The sequence below is a fragment of the Falco peregrinus genome, chromosome 3 (genome assembly GCF_023634155.1).
Source record: "Falco peregrinus isolate bFalPer1 chromosome 3, bFalPer1.pri, whole genome shotgun sequence".
NCBI classification, from domain to species: Eukaryota; Metazoa; Chordata; class Aves; order Falconiformes; family Falconidae; genus Falco; species Falco peregrinus.
In genome coordinates this window covers 52,038,732-52,055,841 of record NC_073723.1, presented here as the reverse complement: position 1 = coordinate 52,055,841, position 17,110 = coordinate 52,038,732, and the positions used below count along the sequence as shown (strand labels likewise).

Below are 17,110 nucleotides of genomic sequence, written 5' to 3'. Positions count from 1 at the left end.
TGATAAAATCATCCACCAGGACCTCAAACACTGCTGTGCAGAGTTCCAGAGAAGACCATACAAAAATAGCATATCTTTTGATCTTCAGACTCGGGTAAATGCAGCCTGCAGATGCAGTAAAATCCTCGAATTGTTCTGTGGGCGCAAAAATAGGTTTCTTGTCACTATGACATGAAATGACAGGATTAGGACAGAATTCAGGAGTTTTCAGACGCTATCAAAAGAGACATAAATTTCCTTTGGCTTCAAGTGGCAGGTTTTTGAGGTCTTGGCCACCTTGTATTGCCTGAGAATGCTTGTATTTGGGACTTTTCCCCCCTCAGAAGGTGTCTGTGACCTGCGGAAAGCTCCTGACCATTCTTGACCTCCAGGCCCAGGTTCATGGTTTCCCAGTTTTAGCCCCATCTCATCGGCAGTGCAGGACGGTGCCAGCAGCACAGCACTGCCATTGCTCTTCTACCATGAAACATCCAGTGGCCATGAGCCCCACTCTGCGCCCTGCAAAGTGGGCAGGTGGCCCCAACCCACTCAGTGGTGGTGAACCCCTCAGCTTCAGCCCTAACATGGTCCCAAGGCAGGGGTTGTCTCTCTTCCTAGCAATGGGAAGGGATGGAGGCCCCATGGGTATCCCCCATTGTCATTTCCAGGCTGCCCTTTCTGTCAGTTTATTGGCACAGTAGAGCAGCTGTACCAGGTCTGTATGGGGTCTGTGCATCCCTAGGGACATGGCATCCCATAATCCCGGCAGGAAAGGTCCCATAAACATTGGAGAAGAAGCTGGGTCTTGGCCCTGCTCCTTCACACAGCTGCTCAGAGGAATGGCACTATTTCCTGCAGGTTGCATAACGCTGTCCCTTCTCTAAAATAATGGGGTTACAGGAAATTCAAGTTAGTTACTTCACAGCTTTGAGGCTTCCCCCCACTCTATTTTTAATTCTGTCTTCATTTAAATATCCCCTGCCATAACACCCAGGGGGAAATACCAGATTGTATTAAAAGAGAGGGAAGGCTCTGCACTGTTTTTCTTTTTCTCTAAGCCCCAGTTGATACTTACCATCACAAAAATAGGAAAAAAAGCATCCTACACAGCGATCACCTCCCCCGGGCATTTATGGCTACATGACACAGAGCTTAAAAACGTAAAACACTGGACTCCACGTGGGCAGGACTTGACTAACAGTCCATCTGCGTGGCAAAGAACTAAAGATAGAGCCCTGACAGCTCCCTGGGCTAGCTCAGTTTTGGGGAGCAGGTGGGATGGTTTGATGCGGGGGCTGATCTCTGACAGCCTGTGTGAACCGGCGCCGCCTCTGCAGAGCGGGCTCCTGCGCTGCGCCCCTCAGGCGGGTCCCGCCGGGCTGCGGAGCCGAGCCGCGGGGACTCGGGGGGAAGCCGGGGGGCGGCCGGCCAGCAGCGGCGGTGCCGGGGCTGGCCGTCCGACAGCCCGGGGGCGGCCGGGGAGCGGCGGCTCGGCGGGGGCTGCGGGGGCTGCTCGCCCGCCGGGGCAGCGCCGCGCCCGGGGCCTCTGCGCTCCGCTCCCTCGGGAGCCGCCGGGGGAAGGTGGGCGCGGAGCTTAACTGTGCGTCGAAGGCGAAGGGAGAGGGAGAGGGAGAGGGGAAAAAATAAAAAGGAAACTATGGAAATACAACTTAAATAAAAATAACATAATCACAGCACCACCTAATAGTAATAATGCAGCCAGGCGTGGGCTGGTGCCCTGGCTGCCCCGTGCGTGGAAACGTGCCGCCGGGCAGGATGCTCTGACCGGAGCAGGGAGGCACACTTGCCTCGGGGCGCCGTGCCGCGCCGTGCCGTGCCCGGAGCGGTTCACGTGGCGCCTCCCGCGCGGGGCGGAGCGGACGGAGCGGAGCGGGGCGGGCGGACAAAGCCGGGCTGTCAGCGGGGCGGGCGGGAGAAAGGAAAAGCGGCGGCAGCGGGGAGCGGAGCAGGTGAGGCGAGCAGCGGGACTTGTGCCACGCTGGCACCGGGAGCGGCCGGGTGGCTCCGGTGCCCGGCGGGCGGCACGCCAGGGGGGGCCGTGCCGTGCCGTGCCGTACCATACTACGCGTGGGCGGCCTGGCGGGGCGAGGGCGGCTTTGTCCCCCGCGGGGCGACCCCGTCCACCCGTGGGCAGCCCGGGGAGTCGCACCCAGCGCGGTCTGCGGCCATTGCTCCTGCCGGTGGGTGCGAAAGCACTTCGGTGAGGGAGCGGAGCGGTTACCACTCACTCTTCGTAAAAAAGGGAAGTGAATCGTAGGGCTGTGACGGCGCTAAAACAACCCCCGACTCGAGCCGAGTCCGCTATCCCGTGGCGGTTCAGCCAGGAAAATCTCAGGAGTGTTACAGTGAGTAGCGTCACTAGAGAGCAATTAGTATTTAGACGGCTCAGGGACTGTGAAGCGTTTGTTTTGTCAGTGCGCACAGTTGAGAAACAGAAGAGTTGCCGGCTGGCTCTGCAGTGCCTTGTGTCAGAAGCAGGAAGGCGCTTACTGCCGCATGTATTTGAAATCCTTCGGTCTATAACCAGTTTGCACGTCGCCGCTGAGTTCTGAGTGTCCGAAACAGCTTCTGCTAACAGAGGCTGGAAAGGAGGCTTCCTTTGGCTCGCTGCAGGGTAGGGAAGCTCCGGGATGAATAAATCCCACTCCAGCGAATGCACCTAAAAGCCTGATGATTCAGCATGCTGCATTCACTGACCCACTGTGGCAGCTCCTGCGAGGAAGGATGCAGCACTGTGGGCAGATACTAACCCTACCTGAAGCTGCAAGCTTCCTACGCAGTAGTGGCACATGTGAGGTAGTGGGAGAAAAAAAAAATTACCGGCAATTTTTCATTTTAGACAGCTTCTTCTGATAATTCAAACAACCAACCCTCTGGTGCTTTCTACCGTGACTTGTAGTCTTTTTTGTGCTTTACTTGCTTCCCAAAGGGATATTTGCTTTTTACCTGTGGCCCCAGACTATGTAGCGAATTAATTGAGGCTAATAATACAAGCTCATAACTTCACATCGTGAGAAATCTAAAGCAGTAAAGGTGAAAACTTTTTGCAGGAAATATTGTAGCAATTTTGCTGGTTTAAGAGAATATAAACACTGAGGCAGAGATATAAATGAGGCATTTTAGAAGTGGAACAGCACAACAGTATTTCAAACAGAACATTGTACAGCTTAAAGGTTGTTTTGTAAAAAGCGCTTGCTCTTTTAAAAGATACTGTCTTTTGAAATCAAATGAACTGTGTAAAAACTTCTACAGGAACACTATCACAGGGTAAATCTTTTAGTCAGGATTCTGATTGCTTCAATGAAAAGCTACATATTTAGGAGTACCAATTCAAGGGCATGTTGAGATATTTATTATTTAACAGCTGTATGAGCAACTATACACACTGTTGTGTCAGGATGCCCAGTTCACGGGCCAAATGCTCTCCAAATCCTTGGTGTTTACACGCTCGCTCACTCCATCTCTTTTTCCCTGAGATACAGGGACTCCTGTTCTAATCCTTGTTTATGTCTTTGCTCACTCAACTGGATGTGTGGGGCAGGTCTTCACCCAACAACTGAGAAGATACAAAGAGCACAAAACGCCTTTGTCTCAACGCAGGGGTTGTCTGCAACCACTGCTGAGATTCAATGGCTGCTTGTTAGTAAACCCCTTGCAGTGAAAATCAGCCCCAAAGTGGAGGACAGGAGGGTTATGACCCCTTAACTCACCTACTGCCGTATCCTGTGAATGCAGTGTTTGAGTTACAGGAAGCTCTCCATCTTTCTAAAATACTCAAGATTTATGGTACCGCTGCTGCAGTAGTGTGGTTTCATACTGTCCCTAGCAGAGAAAGCTGACTGAGATGCTATATAATCTATTTAAATACAACCAAGGGCTTCAGAAATGACTAGCGGTTGATAAATCCGACTTTTCCCTGAGGGCAAGTATGATTTCCTTCAGTCTGCCTCAAATTCAGCCTGCAGAATCCATGAGCTACTTCAGCTTCATAAGGAGAAAAGAATCAGCTTAGTAAGAGAGGAATCAGGGACAGCAGCATACAGGGCAGTTAATGTCATGTGAGCTTGGTGTCTATGAAATACCTATGCCTTTTGGAGATGTTTCAGAGACAGGCAGATAGGGGAATTTTTCTATGACCTGGCCTGGCAGGGTGTGCCATGGCGGGTTGATATAACTTGGCCAATTGCCCTGTCAGACTGTATCAGAGTGCCTGGTACTGAATACGTTTTGGTCATTTGGGGTGTCTTCTGCTTATCTAAAACTTTTGGCAACTGGCCACTTACCAGGTACCTGTTCTTCAAGGTTAAGTCTGTAGCGTTCCTCTTCCTCTGAGAAGCAAGAGGGACTTTCGTGCCATCATCACTTTTGCTACTTGGGCAGGAGAAGCTTCTTGTCCACAAGGGCAGTGGGGACCGCTTACTCAGGAGGACAGAGAGTCTAAAGTGTGTTGGAAATAACCTAGGCACTGATGATGCTGACTGGGCTGGAACAGTTATTTGAGCCCTATGATTTTTTTTGGAATGGCCTGATTTAGTTTTAGTCTGATATTCTAAAAGTAAGGCCCTTCTTGGACAAAAAAACTCAAATCAGGTTTCTTTCAACGCTTACAAGTCCAAGTATTCTCAGCTATGTTTCATTGTGTCTTCCGGCTAACTGGCATTTTACTGTGTTATTTTTGAGCATTTCTCAAAATGCCTGTGAAATATTTGGAGGAGTTAAAATCAAATGACACCCCCTCCACTGACCTCCCCACACACACTCCCAAACGCATCATCGCAAGAATTCATTCTCAGTTAATCTTGGGGGAAAAAAAATTGAGGGCCTTCAAAATTACTGAAACTTTTGCTAAAATGTGTAATTCAAATTTACCTTAAAATATCTTTTATCCTGGCCCTTCTTCTCTTAAGCATTGCCACACTGAAACCTTAATACAGTCAAGTTTTTTAAAAATAGCTGAATTCCAGAAGAGGGAGAAACATTAGACTAACACAATGCAATGAGGTGAGTGGAATGCATTTTTCCCTCAGGCACCTCTGGAGAGTGACACTATATCATGTTAAAAACTGTAAGCTGCTGTCTCAGACAGAGCTGGGCTGGGCCGGCGTTGGCGTGAGACGCGGGAGGGAGAGCTGCAGCTGGTTCAGAAGCCCCGGTGGGGAGCATGTCAATAGCGTTGCTCTGAGTCACTGAGGGCCCAAAGACCAACCATTCCATGATGGCACACGTGTTGCTGTTGGGTGAGGTTTAAACAAGATCTTGAGCCTTTCAGCACCTTCCTATATATGTATTATTTATTTATTTTTACACATGTATATGTATGTGTACACATATGTAAAAGTCGGTGTTTTGGCTTAGTCCTTTGAGGGTAGTTGCAACTGCCAAGGTGAGAACCTTGCAGCTTCAGTGGGGGTTGATTTCTCACTGATGAAAAGGTAGGGGGTCTGGGGAAATTCATGTGCAGCTTCTACATCCTTTTTGTCCTGGGGTGGCTGCAGATCCTCCCTGCTGACAGCCTCTACGATGCCCATCTCTAGGAGCAGTGAACTTGAAGAACAAACTCCGACAGAGCAATGGGTGCTCTAAGGGCAGCAAGAGAAACTGGGGGGTTTAGTCTGTCCGCAGGAAAGGTGGGTGGGGAAAGAGCTTCAAACAAGGTGTTTTTTTCAAGAGGTTTGAAAAGACACTTGATGGACTGTAAGGAGGAAGCAGTGACTCATCTTTGGCGTTTGGGAAAGTCAGGTGAGGAAGAAGGGGACTGGCAGCAGGGCTCAAGAGAGGGGAGGGGAAAATGCAAAACCTGAACTCCAGGGAAAGGATCCCAAAAACAAGAAGGTTCTAGGAAAGCTGTCAGGGCAAGCATGTACCATACGGTTATCCAACTGGATCTCAGAACAGTTTCATGTTGCATTTGTCCCTGGTGAGCCGGAGCACAGCCCCAGCGCACAGGCACAGGTCGGGCAGGGTTAAGGTGCAGGCCTGTTCTGGGAGCGCTGCCCAGTGTCAGCAGCCAGCAGCAGGCCTGCCCTGTGCTATTTTTATTATGGCCGTGTCCAAAAAGCATTTTAAAAAGGGTGAAGGAAAGCAACCCTGCTTTCTGTCTAACAGAGTCCCTATAGCAAGGGCAGGGCATCAGGAGGGGCAAGTATGCTCAAATCTGATCAGTGACGGCTGCCCTAAAGAGGGGACAGTTCTTCACAATAAAGTTGCCTAATGGTAGTGAAGTGAAGTGGTGGTAGAGAAAACAAAACCGTGACAAAGTTTGTGAGGAGAGCCTTGATGATCCCTGTTGAACACCTCCTCAGCCCGAGAAACTCCTGCATCTTGTGCTGAAGAGTTTTGCATTCATCCAGCTTCATTCCACAGAATCTTGAAAGACCCCAGATTTCAAATTTGTTTAGGAATTGTTCTAATGCTTTATGGGAGCCTAATCTTTAACCTGGTCTCTTCTGAGAATGGCTCAGCATGTTACTTTTCCACCTGCTAGGAGGAAGCCAGCAGTATTTCCTCAGCAAGGCAATTTCAGATATTGAATACAACATTTACTCAACTTTACTCCTTTTTTCCTTACGGGATAAATTTAGTAGGGTCCTAACACTGGATAATTACCATACACATAAAATGACAAGCTTTCAGGTTGATCTAATTACCGATGCCAAACCACACAAAGGTAACAATTGCCAGATAATACAAATCCTGCATAGATTTGACAGGCGAGAAGGGAAGAAGGATGTAACATGCAGGTCTATCAGCTATAAGCTTTAGACACCCAAGTTGCTTTAATCTAGTAAATCTTGATAGAATTGTTAAAGTCAGCAGAGAAAGATCTGTCACTCATTCACCACGTGGTTTGGTTGTGCAACATCCAATGTGAAATGGCCAAATACCTTCTCAGGCTACTCCTTCCAGAGGAATTTTATTAAAATAGGCTTTGATCTAGCAACCATTTTATGTCTCAATTAATACTGGGTTGAATATAAAGAAGTAACAATCCCTTCAGACAGTTTGAATCACACTGCAAACAAAGCATGTCAAGTTTTATCAAAGGAAAACAATATGTTTTGTTTGACTTTACAATATTCAGACTAAGTAGAAACACTGTGAGTAAACTCAGTTCTTGAAGCTTCATCACAGTATGGCACTTGAAACTAACCTTGGATTTCATGACTCATCTCTGCTGGGAATGCGGCATCCCTTGATGAGCTTGTGATTCTAAATCCAAGAACATTTGCAAGCCAAAGGTGAAGAGACCCAGAGTAAGAGGCAAAACTGAAGCAATAGATGAATACCTCACTTGATTTCCATCAGTGTCTTGAGTTCTTCATGTTTGATATTAGTTCAGAAGGCGTTGTCTTGCAGGAATACATGCAAATATTGTTCGGCAATGTTTAGGTCTTGTGGATTTAATGGCCCAATAAATGCATTTCCAAACACCTGCAAATATTGTCTGCTTTGCTTTGTGAAATTGGAAATGGCTCATTGGCAGATGGCATGAGCACTTCGTTAGTATTAATGGACCTATACACACAAAAGGAGAACTTGTGACTTCTGTTTGTAAATAAGCTAATCACAGGGGCTGCAGAGAACCCCTGTCTTCTCAGGATTACTGCTTAAACGTCAACTCTGAGACCGCTGCAACAGAGCAACCACTTGCCTTGGCATTTGGTGGTCCATACAGCATCGTGTTCTCTGGGGCTTCCCTGAAGTGGTTAGTGGCCAGGGTAGGACATCTCACTCATGCAGCTCTGTTCCTCTTTGATAGGCTAGTCTGCAAGCCTGCTGTAAAACTAAATAATTTTGTTATTACCGAACAATTGGATATTTAAAACCCCTGACATAAACAAAGTGTGCAACGTATACAGACTAAGTCTTAAAGCGGTTCATAATTTTTTTCTGTTAATTTTTACATATTTTTCTTGCAGCTCAAGTTCTCAGCTACTACTGATTGCAGTAACTCAGTTCTGTTCTACTTCTTTCAACTCCATTAACCCTTTAATTCCCTCATTAGCTTTAGTGTCAGTCATAATAATGAGACTATTTACAAAAAAAGCAGGAAATTTAGGGACATGAGACATTGGCAATTGGTTGTGAACATCTTTATGCCTCATTAGCAAGCCCCAATAAATTTGCTAGGAATATACATTTCTGTAGGGGAAACGAGGGTTGCAAGATGCAGCTGAAAACAATCTGGGGAATGTCAGAGGACAACTGCAGTCGCTGAAGTTTGAACAGCAGCTCTAGGTTGGCTGTCTCTTGGAAGACTTTTGAAATGCAGATTAAATAATTCCAGATGATGACAAAAAAATTCTGTTGAGAAAAGAAGTTTGAGGTTTCAGCCACCTCAGGGCTGTTGGTTTCCTCTCCAGTTGGTTTCCAGTGCCTGGAAAAAAACCTGTTCTCTTGCCCAATCATTACTGCTGCTTTTGCTGCTCCTCTGCTGTCCCCCCGCTTTACTTTCTCACATGAGATTTTTTTCATATTATTTATTATTTGTGTGTACGTATCTCTTTCCCTTCGCTGCATCCTGACTCCGCCACAAAACGGGCATCAGTTCAATAATGTTTACCATCCTCCACGAGGTTACTGTTCCCTCGTTATATACACCAGCGGGAATTTGGACCAACTAATTCCAAACCTCCGGCATCGGTGCAGGGGAAGCCGTCCCTGGGTGGGCTCGAACCACCAACCTTTCGGTTAACAGCCGAACGCGCTGACCGATTGCGCCACAGAGACTCCCCGTTAGAGCGGGTCTGTACCTTGTGGAGCGGGTTCCGTGATGCTCTAACATCGACTACTGAAACCTCCCCATTCACCCGGTAGGGTCCTGGTTGCTGTTGGACAATTAACTCTTGGTTTCCAGGCTGCTCGTGGGCTCAGTAGGAAAGCCAAGACAGCAGGAGAAGGGGTACAGCAGAGATGCCCAGGTTAGCCTTATCCCAGCCACGCAGCAGAGCCAGAAGATGCTGTGCTTACCAGGAGGAGTGAGAAGCAGTCTCTGCTTTCAGGGGTTGAACACGCTGCTTTATCAAACCAACAGCTTTTGATCCAGGCAGCTGTGAAGAAAGAGGGGACTGCGGAACAAAATGGGACTAAAACTCGGTCTAGGTTTTCTCCTGAACCTGAAGTGTCAGTGGACAGATTAATTCTGTACTGTAAACACTGATGCCTTGCCAAGTATGAGCAGATTTTGAGGACCCCTTCCTTGCAACCGCCCTTGCTCAGGAAAGCAAACGTGTTTTTGAGGCTTGCCTTTGTGCAGTAGCTGCTGACAAAAGCAAGATGACATCAACAGAGATGGGTATAAGTGAAGTGCCTCCTCAGTAAGGACTAACATACTAGCCCCTTGCTTGCAGCTGTGTACTCACCTCTTCTAGTTTTGACTGCTAAAATATGTTCTGAGAAACTAAGCTTTACCAATTTCCTCTGCTGATAATGGCAAAAAGTGTGATTGCTCTTACAGCTGCATAATGCTGTGTTTGTCAGTAGGACAATGATAAAGTAGTTCTGGCAGGCAGCACAGGTGTGCCCTCATGTTGTAAGAGGGTTGGTGTTATTCAGAAAACAAGACTTACTTTTTTTTTTTTTTTCATGTGTGGGGTTTATTAGGAAGAAATCCCAGGTAGGGTATTTTCTCTCTTGATTTTATTTGCTAGCTGCTACAGATGAGACCATACTCAGTTTTACCATTTCATGTTTTGTATTGGGGTATAGTTACTACCAGCTAAAAACAACAGATCTTTTAAAAGTTAACACATAATTTCTGGTATCTTCTCAGTCCTGTATTTCTAAACAGAGCATGGTTTCAAGCCCCAGCCTAGGAAGGGAACCACTGCATCAGTACAGTAAGGACAAGACTCTAGTACTCATATCCTGGTTTCTAGTCTTGCCTCCTTTCACCCACACCTGTGGATTCCCCCAATGTGCCTAGGGAACATCAATTCAAAAGAAATGAGAGCCCAACCAAGGATGTCAGAGCTGACCTGTTGTGTCAGTTGTCACTGAAGCAGATAGAGAGGAAGCCTGCCCACAGTGCACACCTCTGCTAGGAGACCTCATGGTGGTAGGAAAGAAAATTAGCTTGTCTTTTTTTCTCCCAGCTCTGCATTTAAATAGAACTGCTTTCATTACTCCTGCATGCTATGTTTGATTTGTGAACTTGCCAAGATGTTATCTTTTTCCCAGAATTATTGGACTTTCTTTAAAGGGTGAAATGGTTTTATTGCCCTTGGAGAATGCTGCAGAATTTTTGCATTCATGTACGGTAGAGCATGAAATTACAGACTTTCAGCCACAGAAAAGGACATAGATAACTGTCCTTTAAATGTGGATTTTAAAGTGAAAGATGCTTTATCTTGCCTGCAGAGATACACAATGAAAAGTGAATGCTTTAGTTTACTGAGCAAAAGTTCTTGATGCAATAAAGGAGAAGAGAAGCACAGGCAGTATTAGGCTTATTTTATAGTAGAAGTTCCACACAGCATTTTCAGACAGAAACGGCCTGGTACTGTGCAAAGGGATGAACATTCTTATTGTAATACATTTTAAAGGTAAGATTTGGCCCAAATCACTAATTGTCAAGAAAATACCTCAAGTCTCCATATCAAGATGGAACAATCACTTCAGCTTAAATACAGGAAATGTTGGGCATAACAGCCATTACTTGCAGAGATCTTGTTAACAAGAACATAATTTCCTAATCACTCCCTTGAAAGCAAACCCAGATGATAGAAGCATAGTTGAGCTCCTGCCAAACACCTCAAGAACTCTGATTTCACACCCAAGCTCCTGCAGTAGTGCCAGGATAACCTCAACTATTCAGTGAAAAAAAACACCTTAAGCACTATGCTTATAGTTCTTTATACTTGTATTCTTAAATACAATAAGTATCAGTTGCAATAGTGCTAAAACTTGAGTAAAAACCAAGAGTACAGACATCTAGATGTGTTTGTACTACACACCAAGTTAATATAACAATTAAAATATCAAAGGATGTGGGGGTGCTGGTTGATGGCCAGCTGAACACGAGCCAGCAGTGTGCCCAGGTGGCCGAGAAGGCCAACAGCATCCTGACTTGTATCCAAAACAGTGTGGGCAGCAGGACTGGGGCAGTGACCGTCCCCCTGCACTGGGCACTGGTGAGGCCGCACCTCGAACACTGTGTTCAGGTTTGGGCCCCTCACTGCGAGGGGGACACTGAGGGGCTGGAGCGTGTCCAGGGAAGGGCAGCGGGGCTGGTGAAGGGGCTGGAGCACAAGGCTTATGAGGAGCAGCTGAGGGAACTGGGGCTGTTTAGCCTGGAGAGGAGGAGGCTGAGGGAGACCTCATTGCTCTCTGCAGCTCCCTGACAGGAGGTTGTAGCCGCGTGGGGGTCGGTCTCTTCTCCCAGATAACAAGTGACAGGACAAGAGGAAACGGCCTCAAGTTATGCCAGGGGAGGTTTAGATTGGATGTTAGGAAAAATGTCTTTGCTGAAAGGGTGGTCAGGCATTGGAACAAGCTGCCCTGTGAAGTCACCATCCTTGGAGGTGTTTAAAAAATGCATAGATGCAGTGCTTAGCGACATGGTTTAGTGATAGTCTTAGCAGTGTTAGGTTAATGGTTGGACCTGATGATTTCAAAGGTCTTTTCAACCTAAATGATTCCATGGTTCTATATAACTCTGAAGGCAATTATGCCTTAGTGGCAACGTCCTAGTCTATCTTCCCATCCTCTCGAATTAGGCCTCAAGAAAAAAGAAAGTTGACTTTTTTTTTTTTTTTTTTAAGATGTAGAGCAGTTAGAGAACAGAAGAATAGATTTTAGTTTTATTGATGGTGGTCCCTCTACAGTGAGGGCAAGTGTATGATTTAACGAGGCATACAAACGGCTTTGATCTTGCATCATCTTCATTATGCAAGTGATGAAAACAGGAGCCTTCACTGGTGGCAGAGGCTCATCAAGAGGTGATGCAAGTGGCAACTGCTGCAAGGCTATAGATGTGTTGGCTTTCAATATAGTGCATCTCATACAAATAAACACTCAAAGCTGTTAAGCTTCCTTCAGGTTGTTACAGTATTGCTTTTAACAAGCAACCAACCAAGCAGGAGCACCCACTAAATATTTGTGGATCATGTTGCAGGAGCTGTAAATATTAGAAGCAACTTTAATTTTTTTTATCTACATTTTTCCCATTAGCTTGTGAAACTATCAACTAGTTATCTACTTTTTTTTTTCACGCAGAGCACATGACAAGTTGACAAAATAATTATCTTGCTCCGAAGAAGTTTTTCATTGGCTCTCTGGGCTTCTAAATGGGATGAAGGGTGGAGCAAGTCATTTAGCCACACCCATGTGAGGTTTATAAAAGGCGGTTTTCTAGGGGAAGCTCTTTTCTACTGGTCTATGACAACTGTCAGTTTTATTTAACAGGGTTTTATCTTAAAAAAAAAACCAACAAGGTAAACAAAAACCAACCTATTATGTCAAGGCCTCACAAAGGTTCCCATAGTGGGGAAGCTCTTCTAAATGAACCTTTGAAACAGCAAGGTAAGGTAAGTCATGGAATCTGCTTCACCTTTTTAGTTCATTTTCTCACATAATATTTCTGTGGCAAAGAGCTGAGTGTTACTGTAATTTCAAAGGTCTGTATTATCTCTGCTGTTTATAATTGGAGTTATGTTCTCTATTGTTTTGTATTGCTGTAGCACTCACTCAAATGGAGTAAAAACAACCTTATAAAAACATCCCCAAACTTATTAGAGTTTGGAGAGGTTGCTATTTGTCATAGGGTGGTCAGGCTTTCAAGACTGATGACTTTGAGGGCTAATTTGCACCACCTCTCTACACCACTAAGGTTAATGTGGCTGTTGCAATTGTGCTGCTGTTTGTAAGTCACAGCAATATTAATTTCTCAAGCATACAAATAAAAGATATGCTATGCTTTATTGCACAATTGCTGTGACTTAATCATGACTTTTTGATACACCCAGGAATCCTGCCGTGATTTTTGGTTTGTACTGTATCATAGTTTCCTTATGTATACGTGCATGTGATTGCTTGTAAGTTATTATGCTCAGCATAGGTCTCGTGAGTTACTGTGGATGTCCCTCAACAGGATTAGGTGCTATAAAAGTTTGTTTGCTGTTCAGCACAGGTGTTTGTGTTGGTACGATAATTCTGTAGACAGGTCTTTATCAGTTTGCAAGGCGACTGGGTGAAATTTTTCATAATCAAGTCAAATGCATTGTATCAGAAGTGATCACAACAATGTAGGTGTGTAGCATGGATGTGTCAAGAATGCTGGTCGGCATAAAAAATACTTATCTCATTACGCTGCTTATGTAGCTCTGGGCTTATTGCTGGTGTGATGGTAAAGCAGGATTGTAAGGAATTGGAGAGAGGGGCATGAAAGTATCTTCAAAATACTTTTTAGGACCTCCTTTCAGGCCTTTGGGAAAGGGGAAGATAGTATGGTATCCTTCAGAAACTGAATAAGCAACTAGAGACAAGTGTCTTAAAAGTTAACCTTTTCCTCCAATTATTTTATCTGTACAAAACTAGATCAGAGAAGAGTAATAAGCTTTCTCTTGTGAGCCTTCGGTTTAGAAGTCGTCAATGATATTCTTGTTTTTCATTGCGCCCAAAACATGGGAAGTGATTGAGGGTCACTAGTCTACTGGCTGTTCTCCATGTACTATACTATTATAAATACCACGTGCTACAAAAATAACCAAAGTAATGGCTTCCACAAAACTGGTGGTGTTGATGGGTTCTCTTCTTCAAGCTGTAAGCAAAACTGTGAATTAATGTAGCCAGCAAAAAGCTGACTGATGGCCTCTTGGGCAAAATGGTATGACATAAGTTGGAGAGGATGTCAGAGCATTTTGACTTTGTGTGATTAATGGACATGAGAAAATAAACACATCTTGCATTTGAATAGACACGTTTTCCACCTTGATAATGCTGTGGTTTTTCTGTGGAGCTTTTGCTGTCAGTATTAAACTTGTAGGATGCTTCACTTCAGCAGTGTCGTTATTTCTGCTTTTTACCATGTGTTTTTACTGATATGTAACAAATTGTGGCTGTGCTGGATTGTGGTGAGAGGAGCCTTGTTTGACAGCATAGTCATCTCCTGCAAGGGAGTCCCCTTGTTTTATCCATTGACATTCTTCCGGGAGGCAGACATGCTGCAGTTAAATTGTTCGTAGGTATTTTTAAAAGTGCCTGATGTAGACAAAACTGTTAAAATATTTGCTGTTAATGTTTTGTTGTGTCAGTACAGTAAATGGGAGAGATGAAAGAAGAGGAAAAAAACCCCATTAATAGTAGCAGAGAATCATAGATGTCTCTGCTCTTAGACACTTTTGGGTAGGTTTTCTGAATCAATGAGGAAGTTTGAGCTTTTTCAAGTGGGTAACGTAGAGTGAGCTACTTTTTAACACTGCTGCATAGCTTAACGTGTTTGTAAAGTTGGTCACTTCTCTAAGCAGGGATTAAAGTGTCTTCTGTCATTCTGGGACTTGAAAAGCAATATGTATGGAATAAAACATTTATCCAGTGTAATTCTGACACTAACCTGCTATTCAGCGCTAATGAGTCAAGGGACACCAACTGTCCTATGACTGATTACTTACTATATTTCATAAGTCTAGATAAATCTTCAAAAGGCTAATTTTGAGTAGCCAAACTAGAAGCCTGAGAGTGCCATCTTCCTCTCCTGATTTGATTTTTTGGAGCTATGTATGTACTAAATGCAGAAAGTCCTCAAAGATGACTTCTTGGTGGCGAGCTGAGTAATTGAGAGACAGATGGCTAACAGCAATCTCTTAGTAACTGATTCCTTGAGGTGGTGTATGAAGACTGACGCTGACAGCTGGATTGCTTTAACAGGGTGTTCGGTTAGTCCCTTCACATTTCAATATTTTTGCTATCAGAAGATTCAAGCACAAAACTTCAGTGTATTTGGGTGGATGCTAAAATTAAGTCTTGCTCTGGATTCTCCCACCTGAATCCATGCATGGTAACATGAGCGTGTTCAGAGCTGAGCTGGGGGAGGGGTGTGGGGTGGCTTGCAGGTTCAGCAGGGGTGGGTGCAGGGATGACTGTTGAGAAGGGGCTGGTGTGGGTAGCCTGAGAGGGTCCAAGGGGAGGAGGTGGGTTTCCAGGAGGATGGGGAAGGCAGAGTAGAAGGAGAGAGGCCCTATCACAAGGGCAGCTTCTGAGTCTTGTCCCAGCCGCTAAACCTTGCTGGCCCTGCATCTTCGGTATCTCTCCTTGTTTCCCATAATCTCTTCCACTGCCACCAAGAAAAGTGAGCTTTCTGACTCCTGGATGAAGACAGAAATGCATTTTTCTCTATATTCCTGGGTCATCCAAAGTCAGTTTTATCTGTATTACTGAGAAGACCCAAGCTGACCCTACTTAGCTGGGTGCCTTACTGCTTTATGAATCAGCACACCACTGTGGATTTTCCTGTTCAGCTATCATTTATTTAGATTGTGGAATCCTGAAATCAGAAGGGTTTTACAGATCCTAAAATTACTGCATTTTCTTTAATGTGACTGGATTTCCTTAAGTAATATTTTTTTCTTAATGCAGTGCTGTCAGAGGAAAGAGTCAGCTGGCTTTTGTTGCCCTGTTTTAGTTCAAGTCAAACCAAGTTGCTAAGCTTAAACAATAAGGCTTGTAGGTTTGAGTTTTTCCAGTGTTTGTCCACCTGGTAATCATGCATGTAGGCAATAATTTCCATTGCAAGGAAGAAGCCTGAAGTTCAGCTCCTTTGTGCAAGCTGGAAGGAGAATCGCAAAGGATGTGGTACACAATGAAAACTCCTTAGATGACTGAGATATAAAAAAAACAAACTAAGAAATAGAACTACCAGTCAGATGTCGTTTGGCCTGAGACAATGTTTTTTGAGGTCTGTTTATAAGTTGCTTGAAGGCCACATCAGGTGAAGGATGTGATTAGCATCCTGCCTATGGCTTCAGGATGATGTGTTGTCTCTGCTGCAGCAATAATCCTTCACTGGGATGCAGGGACTACAGGCAACATGTGATCATGTTAGAAAACCAGAGAGAGAAATCTTAGGAAGGGCTTTTCAAATGACAGGGAACTTATTATGTAGCTGTGGAACAGACTAACAAGAAACATTTGTCTGACCGATGGCAGTGATATCTCGTCTTCCTTTGAAAGGAACACATAGCTGCTGGTACAGTTCTGGCCATTAAAACAATGTGGCACAGAAGACTTGATGTGGCTTTGTTACAGCATTCACTGTGCACTAGTGCAAGAAACTCGAAACGCTGCCTTCCACTCATAGACCATGAAGATCTTAACCCAGGTCTTATTGGATTCATTGATACACAATAAGACATAAATAAAATGTGTATGTTATGCAGTAGCCTAAATGCATTCATTTAAATCCACTAACATTGGTGGTACAGAGTTTAAGGCCTCTGAGCTATTTCCTGCATGTGTCCTGCCATGCAGTATGGTGTTTATGTATGGTTTGGGGATTTTTTTTCTTGATGACTTGTTTATATTTGATAATGCACTTCCAAAACTCGAAATTGCAGGGAAAGGTTTGCTCGGGGCAACATCTCAGGTGAAAATGAATGGTATCTCTGCCTTTCTCATAGCCCTAAGTGTACAGGTTGGTCCTGGAAGGTGCTGGCAAGCCTGCTTGGAAGTATTCAATGGGAGCTGGGCATCAGCCTTTGTGCGTGCAGAGTGCTGCAGCGGCACCTGGACCTCGCATGAGCCTTATAGGGGAAGCACCCACTCTTTTCTATTATATGTGCATGAGGGCTGTTAGAGGCTTCCAGCCCACAAAGCTGATTTCACTAGAACCAAAAAAATACATGTTAGAAGAAAAAGCACTTACCAACAGGAGAGAAATCTGGTGGGTGAGATTAAAGCTCTTTAATAATACATGCCTTCTATGCCCAAGGTATCCTGTGCAGTAGGGTCCTGCCCTCTTCTCTTTCCTAGTTCTCTAATTTTTTGGCTTCTGAAGTTGGAGAAATTCTGCGTTCTCCCCAGGAGAGTTTATTTTTACATCTTGCTGGGCTTGCCTCTTGGTTTGAGTCCCTGGCATGAGCCCAATACTTTGCTCAGGCATCTCCTGTTGTCCACT

The 17,110-nt window shown here is 45.0% G+C and overlaps 1 protein-coding gene and 1 non-coding gene across 3 annotated transcripts in view; one reads left to right on the top strand and one right to left on the bottom strand.

Moving 5' to 3' along the window:
• The first annotated feature begins 1,929 nt into the window (after positions 1-1,929).
• MAPRE2 (microtubule associated protein RP/EB family member 2) overlaps positions 1,930-17,110 on the top strand; it is a 99,913-nt gene continuing 84,732 nt past the window's right edge. The window contains exon 1 of one of the 2 annotated variants that reach the window (XM_055799046.1): positions 1,930-1,949. Coding sequence is in view for 1 of the 2 variants with exons in the window: in XM_055799042.1 (XP_055655017.1) it covers positions 12,456-12,527 (72 nt within the window). In the remaining variant the exon portion in view is untranslated. Of the gene's footprint in view, positions 1,950-12,380; positions 12,528-17,110 lie in introns of those variants that run through there. The other variant, XM_055799042.1, reaches the window with a different exon arrangement.
• On the bottom strand, positions 8,657-8,730 carry TRNAN-GUU (transfer RNA asparagine (anticodon GUU)). The gene has a single exon. It is a non-coding gene; the product is annotated as a tRNA-Asn (tRNA).